This window comes from Opisthocomus hoazin, chromosome 25 (assembly GCF_030867145.1).
Source record: "Opisthocomus hoazin isolate bOpiHoa1 chromosome 25, bOpiHoa1.hap1, whole genome shotgun sequence".
NCBI classification, from domain to species: domain Eukaryota; kingdom Metazoa; phylum Chordata; class Aves; order Opisthocomiformes; family Opisthocomidae; genus Opisthocomus; species Opisthocomus hoazin.
Window position 1 is genome coordinate 9,284,941 of NC_134438.1, and position 8,854 is coordinate 9,293,794.

Sequence of the window (8,854 nt, forward strand, 5' to 3'; positions counted from 1 at the left end):
GTTTAGCTCCCCGAGTTTCATTTTTTTAAACAGATTTACTTAGCTTGCTTGTGAATTTGAGTTTACTTCGGGGCCACACAAGTCCTTGCTTCCATCTCAGTGTTAGAGGGAGCCATTAACTCTGCAGCAGACTCTTCTAGATGGATGCTGGAGGGGAGCGGGTGCTTCTGTCCTGCGTAGCTGCTTCGGGCTCGGTGTCGCAGCCCCAGGGGATGGGGGTGAGATGCCGGGGGATGTCTCTGGAAGCACTTGGCTGCCTGTCTGGCCATGGCTCGGTGGCTTCAGCTTTGGGCTCTGTGTTTCTCTCCCCTTTTTACTTCCCCTGTGTGGTGCAGGCAAAGCACCGGGGGCAAAATCCTTGCCCATGTTTGCCGGCGTGTCCCTTCCTGCCTTCGAGCAGGTTTTTGGAAAAGAGCTCGCGGGTTCTCGTGCTCCCGTCTGGGCTCTGCTGTCACGCCGGGCGCGGTGGTGGAGGATCGCATCCTGACATTTCATTCCAGGGTGTCGGTGGGCCTTCGCCCAGCTCGGGCAGATGGGAGGTGGGAGCGTGGCTCGGCTCTCGCTCGAGGCTGCTACAAGCCCTCATCTCTGCAGAAAACCATCTGCGACTGTGTGTTCCTGGTGCCTCGTCAGAGCCTTCCTCCCGGCTCCCCTGACGCTGTTCTTGCCTTCTCCCTGCCTTGTGTGTCCCTGCAGAGGGTGGCCGGCATCCCCCGAGCCTGGCTTGCCTGCCTTCGAGGCCGGGAGCGGGGAGGCTGCGTGGCCGGAGATGTCTCCCTGGGGCAGGCAGGGCTCGGTGGCAGTGTGCGTGCTTTCCGCCGGTGTGCCCCAGAGGTGCGGGATCTGGCCCGCTTCTGCAGCAAGGACCTCACTTTCCACTTTCAGATGGCACCGTGGTCCTGCTCTGACCCCACACAGCATCCTCCTGCCCTGGCCTCGGCCCCCGGCCCCGAGCCGGCTCAGCCCGCCAGCGCTGGGCTCTGCAGACCCCTCCGTTGCCTTCCTGCTTAAACACCCCGAACCCCGGGTTGCATTTGGGGAGCCCCCACAAGCTGCCTCTCTGCGACGGCATCGTGTTTGCCAGTTATTCGTTAGCGACGTTTCCATGTGTGACCTGCAGGTAAAGCCCACCCAAGCGCCGAATCCGTCGCTTTGCCTCCCAAGAGGAAATTCCCCAAACCTGGGGCGAGCAGCAGCAGCCGTCGTCCTCCTGGTGAGCCCACGCACGGGCAGACGCTGACCGGTTTCTGGCACGGGCTGGGGTGCCCTGACTGGGTTTGCAGAGACTGGTTTATTAGTCTTGCAGCTGGCTTGCTGCCTGTGGGATTTGACTGCTCTGAGCTATAATTTCCAAAGCTGAGGAGGAGTAACCCAGCGGAGATTGAACTTCAGGTTCTGCCGGAGCGAACCTGCTGGGAGCTGGCTGAGGAGCACCCCGGGTTCTTCAGAGGGTGCCTGGCTCGGGTGGGCAGAGCCGTGAACGCTTGAAATAGGATGTGATTTTTTTTCAATTGCCTTGCAAGAAGCAAAGAAACGCTCGGCAGGTGCAGGTGGCTCTTTTCCTGACAGCGGGTTTGAGAAGGTGGATTCTCTGCCCTGGTTTGTACTGGGATGTCTTTACTGCTCCGTGCCTCAGTGTCCCACTGACTGGTGGGGTTTGTGTTACCCTCCCCGGCCTGTTACTGGTGCACAGAGGGGGCTTGGGGCAGGGACGTGGCATCCTGCACATTCAGCCTCTTGGCCCCGGGGACCATCTCCACCCCTGCCGTCACCGCTAGTGTGAGCTCAGGACCTGCGTGGCCTCCTGGCTCCTGCGTTTCCCAGCAAAAGCAGAGCTGAACCGCTGCAGTGTTACATGAGACATGAAACAGCTAAAGCCTGTCTCTTCTGATTTCAGAATGTAACCCAAACGGCAGAAGAAGAAAAACCCAAGCCTCTGACCATCCAGGAGATCAAACAGAAAATAGAAAAATACAACGCAAAAGTTACAAACTGCCTGCTGATGAAGCTGGTATGTACTGGGTGCCTTTTACCTAACACTGCTGCTGGTGTCTCTGGGCTGTGAATGGAGCCAGGCTGTGGGAAGGCATCTCCAAGGCGAGAGGGCTTGGGGCTGTGGAGATGTCCTTGTCTGCCTTCCCTGATCTCCTTTTTCTCCTGCCCTGTCCTGCCTGGGTTTCCTTAGCGGTAGTCACCGGCGCTGGGGAGCAGCTCTCCCCGCGTCCCTCCTCCCGGGCAGCGCTGGCACAGCGCGTGGCTTTGCCGCAGACGGACGAGCCCGCGCTGGGTGGGTCCCAGCAAAACGCAGGCTGCGGCACTGCAGCTCAGCAGCCGTCGCAGAGAGGATTTCGAAGCACAAAGTGGGTTTAGAAGCACAAAGCCTTTCTAGAAAAGAGGTGCTTTTCTCCTCTCCGCTGCCAGGCTCGCTTAAGCAGCGGTCTAAGAACCGCAGTAGATGCCTGATATTGTGAAGCTTTGATTGCAAACTTCCTCGTCACCACCTGTAAGTAAAGCCTTGATGGTATGTGCTGAGAAGACAAGGAAATAATCTCTTTTACAAACGAGTACCACAAAGGTACAAACTTCACAGGTTCTTACGGGGGAGGGCAGGGGAGAAGCTACTTAAGGAGTAAAATAATTAGATTGTAGAACTTCCAAGAACAGCAGCTATTTAACTTCCTGGTGCTTGCTAACATCTGAAAATAAACCTGGTATTTATTTAAAATAGTAGATCTTACGACAGTTTCCTTTGCGAAGGCTGCGCAGCAGCTTCTGCTGGAATGTCTCGCCCACTGATTTTTGTCACCCCTTGACTTGTAGGACTCATTCGGGACCCAAAAGTTTACTCGAGGTACTTTGAAGCTTAGCAAAAGTAGAGTCTTGGGGCTCAGTACAGTCCTGGGACTGGCCGGGCTCAGCTGCTGGCGGTGGCCCTTCGGCAGGACCACGGGCTCCCACCACCCAAGGTGGGTCCCTTGGCTTGTTCCTGCCTGGCACCCACGGGTGGACTGCACAGAGCCAGACGTTTTTCTGGATTTCTGCATTTTCACATTGCTGAGGTAGGGTGAGGGACCTGTCGTGAGCCAGGCTGAGCGTGAATGATGACGTATTGCATGGAGATGTGAGAATCCCATGAGCAGGGAATAAAAAATGAGGAATACGGTCGGGAGATCCTGCTGAACGTGAGGGTAGAGACCTTCCTAGAGGTTTCAAACCCTCACTTGAGTGCAACTACAAATTCCATGTAATGGTTTCCATAACTGACTTGTAGCAGGGTTGGTTTTAAATACGACAAGGTTGCACAGACGCGAGGAAGGGATGAGTCATTGCCGAGTGGAAGGAGCAGGAGAAAATCAATAGTGACTAACCCAAAATTACTGGTTACTCTATACATGATTAATAAGAACCCCTCAAACTCCTGGCAGTACCGAGGGGTGGAAAGTCCTGCAGTCCCCCCACGGGCTGCAGTGCTGTAGACCAGAAGGCCCCTCCTAGCACGGGGAAGGACTGGAGAGGCTCCCTGGAGCCTGACCCCCCTCTTCTTTACTTTAGAACGATGATGGGACCTACACAGGGTTCATTAAAGTGCATCTGAAGCTGCGCCGCCCCGTGACGGTTCCGGCAGGGATCCGGCCGCAGTCCATCTACGATGCCCTCAAGGAGGTGAACCTGGCCGACATGACGGACAAGAGAACCTCGTTCTACTTGCCGCTGGATGCCATCAAGCAGCTCCACATCAGCAGCACGACGACGGTCAGCGAGGTGATCCAGGGGCTCCTGAAGAAGTTCATGGTGGTGGATAATCCGCAGAAGTTTGCACTTTTCAAGGAGATGCGGAAAGATGGCCAAGGTGAGTTCATGGCCTCGGACCCAGCAGCTTCCTCGTGGCTGCTCGGTCTGGTTACTGTTTTGTGTGGCAGAAACATCACCAAAGCGTTCATCTGGGACTCGGTGGGGTCTGTCAGGTGGATGAATGGCCTGACCGCCACCAAGAGGTGATGCTGCTGGAGCTAATGGGGAATTACTGGTTTTCAGAAGGGGGCTGAAAATAGAGATCATTATGGATCTCTGATTGAGACTCGGCCGTTTCCACTACGAGCCTGAGCAGCACCGACCGCTTTTCCACGCTCGGGTTGACCTCCCGGGCTGTCCCCTGCCCTGCCGCAGCCCGGGGCTGACCGTGGACGTCTGCTGTCCCCTTGCAGTGCTCTTCCAGAAGCTGCCTCTCACCGAGTGCCCCCTGTACCTCCGGCTGCTGGCGGGCCCCGACACAGACCTGCTCAGTTTCGTGCTGAAGGAGAACGAGACGGGGGAAGTGGAGGTACGTCGGGGCTCCTTCCCTCGGTTTGTACGTGAGCGCGGAGCGTTGCGGGGCGGGGAGGTGCGGGCAGAGGCAGCACGGGTTGAAGCGGTGCCACGCAAGCAAGGCTGCTCCCGCTGATGGGGCTGGGTTTGCCTTCTAAAATACAGAGTGTGACACCAGTTATTCCCTAAATTTGAATTATCAACTGAATGGACTGCTTGTATGTTACTTTTTAAAAAAAAAAATATTTATGTAATTTATTGCTCCAAAGTTATGTTGATTTTAAAAAAAAAATTAAACTCGAGCTGTGAAAATGCCGAGGCCAGTTTCGACGGCAGCCCATAATCTGTGTACAGAACCAAGCAACGCCCTCCCAGAGTTAATCCTCAATAATTAGATTACCTAACCGCTCTTACAAGTAATCCACTAATTTAAGCTGAAGCCAGGAACACTCGGGTAATAAATTTGCAGTCAGTTTTTGGTTGCAGTCACGCTCCCCACCGCAATGAAGGCAAATGTCGGGAGCTGCCGCGTCCGGTGGGACTCTGCCTGCCGCGCCGGCAGCGGCTCCGTGCCGCGGGCTGGCTCGGGACGCGCCGTGCCGTGCCGGAGGAGCGGGACTGCGGTGGGTACGGGCATGCCGGCGTCCCGCGGCGGTGCTGAGCAGACGCGAGGCAGCATCAGTAAGCGACGGCGGTCGTCAGGCTGTGGCCTGCTGCTGCGGCTGCCACCTACGACAGCGTCGGGCTGCTGGTGCCCCGTGCCAAGAGCTCTGCTGGAGCTCACACGGCTTCGGTAACTCCGCAATAAAATAGAGCCCTGGATCCTGCCGGCACCTCGCTCCCCCTTCGGAACAAGAAGCGCAGGCGAATGCTACAGCAATTACTCCCAGAAATATTAAAATTCCCTGGGAAGCTGTGTCTTCTCTTGCAGTGGGAGCTTTAATTCACCCGGGTAAAGATGATTTCTATTAAATCCGCAGTCTCAGGGGCTCAGGACTGGGATGGTCCTTTATGCTGTAGCTCGTTATCCCATCTCTCACAACGTGACACTGTGAGATTAAGCTACCTGGAGATGAGGTACATGTTTAAATGTCATTTATTGTTCCTCTTTACAGATTCAGGGGGGAAAAAAAAACCCACAAAAGCAATAAGGTGAATGGTGTGTGCTTACTTTCCCTCTGTGTCTGCTGTTTTTGCAGTGGGATGCATTCTCCATCCCAGAGCTACAGAACTTCTTGATGATACTGGACAAAGAAGAAAAGGACAAAATTCAGCAAGTGCAAAGGAAGTACGAGAAGTTCAAACAGAGACTGCAACAGACCTTGAAAGAAGCCAGAGGCAAGCCTGGATAACCCTTCGGGAGGTACTGGGCATCAGACTAAGCTAGATATTATTTTTAAAATGAAAAGACACTTCTCAGGACACCTTATAGTGGTCACTCTCCCTCTTCATCCCTCCATTAAGGACCGGCTCTCAGCACCCATAAAATGACCTTACAGCCATTTTCTGCTTCTGAAACCTCTCATCCCAGGACCAGAGCCAGTCAAAGAACGGGAAGCCTGTTTCAAAACTGTGGCCTTCAACAAACCAAACCCAGCTCCTGGTTCGCTTTCCAGCCGTGCCATCCGACGGAGCAGCTTCGCGGAAGACGCTTGGTGCCAAACCCAGCAGGAACATCTCCTGGCCGATGCTTCGAGCAGGGCAACGCTTGCTGCTCGCGCTCCTCCCAGCAACCCGCTTGCTCTTGCTCGGAGGTGCTGCGGCTCGCGGCGTGTGCCCACGTGGCTCCGTTCTCGTTTCGTAAGTAGAGCGCAGGAAGCAGCGGATAAAGCGGAGGAGGTGGTTGCACCAAACCACGTGGGTGTTGCAGCTGCAGCCAGCGCCGGACGGACTTGTTGAGGGCTAAGGCAGCCAGGGAAATGTCAAGTTGTGACACCAAGGCAGCTGCAGCACCCAAACAGTCTGTTAGCAAGTGTTACTGAAACTTGCTAATGTTAATTCCAGGAAAAGGCATCCATTTTGATTCTAATTAACGTCCAGTTTTGAAAACAGATGTGAATTACAGCAAATACCCCTGATGCTTAGCTGAGCTAGGGAGCATTCTACGGGTTTTCTGTGCTGTGGGAACTGGGACCTGTGCTTTAACAAATTCTGTTTGAAAAGTGTAAAGATGCTGGATGGGGCGTGGGCTGATGGTTCGATACCAAACGTTTAGCAATACCTCTCCAACAGACTAACCCAGGAAAGCGCAAAACCTCCTCTCACAAATCAAACTGATTTTGAGCTACGAACAGGTCTGGCACGGAGGGAGGGGAGCTCGGACCAGGGTGATGTGGATGTGGCACCCAGAGCACAGGCTGCCTGTGTGGGCGAGCCTGGGCACCGGGAAGAGCTGGGGAACCGTTGGCCTCAGATGCTTTCCCCCCGCCGCGCTCCCGCACCCTGCTTCCTCCTGCTCAGCCCCCCTTGCACTGCCCTCCCACCCCTCCTGCCTGTGCCACGCCGTGCGTGTCGTGTCCTCTCCTCCATCCCTCCTTCCCGCTCGCGGTCGGTACTCTGCCCGCAGGGCCAGGGAGACCACCAGGTTTTGCTCCCTACGTGGCACTAGGAAGTCTCTCTCCCTCTCTCAGGGCTCCCGCTGTCTCTGATGCGTGCGCTGCGCATCCTTCAAAAAAAAATAAATCCTTGAGCTGGAGCGTCAGTGGCTGCCGTAACCTTACCCAGCGCCGCTGGTCTCGCTGCCGTGCGGCGGCCGCTGAAGGGCGAGGAAGGCTCCAGGGGTGCCAGTCCGAGCGAGCAGGGTCCCTGTGTTTACTCTCGGTGCTTTGTGCCAAGCACGCTGCACGCTGCCAGGCTCAGTCTTCCCTCGGTTTGCACAGGACACCGCAACCAAGCGTGAAAACGGAACGCGACTGCGAGCGGGATTCAGCTGGCGCGGGGGAAAGGGTTTCACGTTGGCTTGATGAACAAGTGTCCTGCTGCACGCTGCAGACCGCCGTGCCCCACCTGCACGAAGCAGGGAGGGGGGCACCAGGTTATTGGTAACCGCAGAGACAGCGTGGAAGAGTTTAATATGTACCTCAGTGCCTTTTTTTTTTTCCCTTAAGTGTGAAAACTCTGCATTTGGGCTAAGGAGGAGGTTGGAAGGGGCTTTTGTCAAGAGCCTTGTCAGCCCTGTCCCCCCGTTACCTGAAGTACTGTTGTGATGAGGCTGCTTTTGTCCGTAAAGGGACGAGGAACTGTTGTGTTTTTTTTCTTGAAGGGGACTGCTTGCGATATTTCTTTTTTTTCCTCCCCAGATTTATACCTGAGTATGTTTGTTTATAAACCGTAAGAGAGTAACTGCATCAAAGCCCCTCGGTTTGTGTAAATGCCACGTTCTGCAAGCTTCGTTCCAGCTCACGTTGTAGGCAGTAGTGTGAAAGGGTTTGCTAACAGGGCTATGGCCTCTGGCACGTGGTGCAGGGACGGCCTCCTGCCTGTACTGTACTCTACACCCAGATGACCTTTAACAGCACGGCACCAGCCCAAATAGAGCAGCGATTCTCATGCGCTGGGGCTGCTTGTCCATTTACAAGAATACTTATTACTTCACTATGCACTTGTGAAGTAATTTAAATAACATTTATCTAGTGCTTTGAGTCTTGAAAGCATTGTATAAATACTTCTGTTCAGTCAAAGAACACTGTCAAAGCTGCCATTGGTTCTGAGAAGTAAGATCCGGATGCTTGGTTCTTAAATCCCTTATCTTTCTGGCTAAAAGTTGTAAAGATTCCTTTTTTGTCTTTGTTATTTTCTACCAGTTTTGGTGACTGTCTCCCTCTCCCCTCCTGGAACCCAGCATGTCTTTGACATCTTGTAGAAGGCATGGCTTCTTATGCAATTACCGTGAATGCTGCTGAAAACCTCCTGCAAGGGGAGGGCTGTTTCTTTTGGTTTTCCAAGACACGGGGCATCTGATGAATTGGTAGATCTTGAAACTCAAATTCTCAACAGTCAGTTAGGTCTGTCCTAGACAAAGCTCATCGGCCCCTTTCTTAAGCGCAAAATACTGTTGGCAGTGCCTTTGGTTAGTATATTGTCTTGCCTAGTTCGTGTGAATTTATTTTTCATGCCTACTGTAAAACATGTAAATTAATGTGTATAGAATGGAATAGTAAAGCTTCTATGGCAAAGTGAAATGCATTTTTGCAATGCTGTAATTTATTTTTACTACTCTCTAGTAATTCTATGGCATTTTTAAAAAATGTCTCACTTCCAGCTTTTTTGAAGGTTCTGAAACTACTTGTTCATATGCAGACAGTGTAAAAGACAACGATAATAAAACTGTCAATAATTAAAGAAATTTCTTTAACTTCTTTTTCTGGCGCCCTCCTATGGAACGTTCCTGTATTGAGTCTAAAGGGAAAATCCGGAAATCCTTCCTAGAAGTGAATTTAAATTTCTTAACCCTAGTGTTTAAGCTTCAGCTAAAGCGGTACAGAACATCTACCCCTGAGAAACCTGACCAAACCATTCCATTAATCTTCTCGTAATATTTCAGCTGGAT

The 8,854-nt window shown here is 53.2% G+C and overlaps 1 protein-coding gene across 2 annotated transcripts in view; it reads left to right on the top strand.

Moving 5' to 3' along the window:
• RASSF5 (Ras association domain family member 5) overlaps positions 1–8,486 on the top strand; it is a 34,269-nt gene extending 25,783 nt beyond the window's left edge. For both annotated transcript variants that reach the window (XM_075443029.1, XM_075443030.1), the window contains 4 exons: positions 1,898–2,011; positions 3,553–3,850; positions 4,206–4,321; positions 5,505–8,486. In XM_075443029.1, the coding sequence (XP_075299144.1) occupies positions 1,898–2,011; positions 3,553–3,850; positions 4,206–4,321; positions 5,505–5,657 (681 nt within the window). In that variant the 3' untranslated portion in view covers positions 5,658–8,486. The remainder of the gene's footprint in view (positions 1–1,897; positions 2,012–3,552; positions 3,851–4,205; positions 4,322–5,504) is intronic.
• Positions 8,487–8,854: the final 368 nt, after the last annotated feature.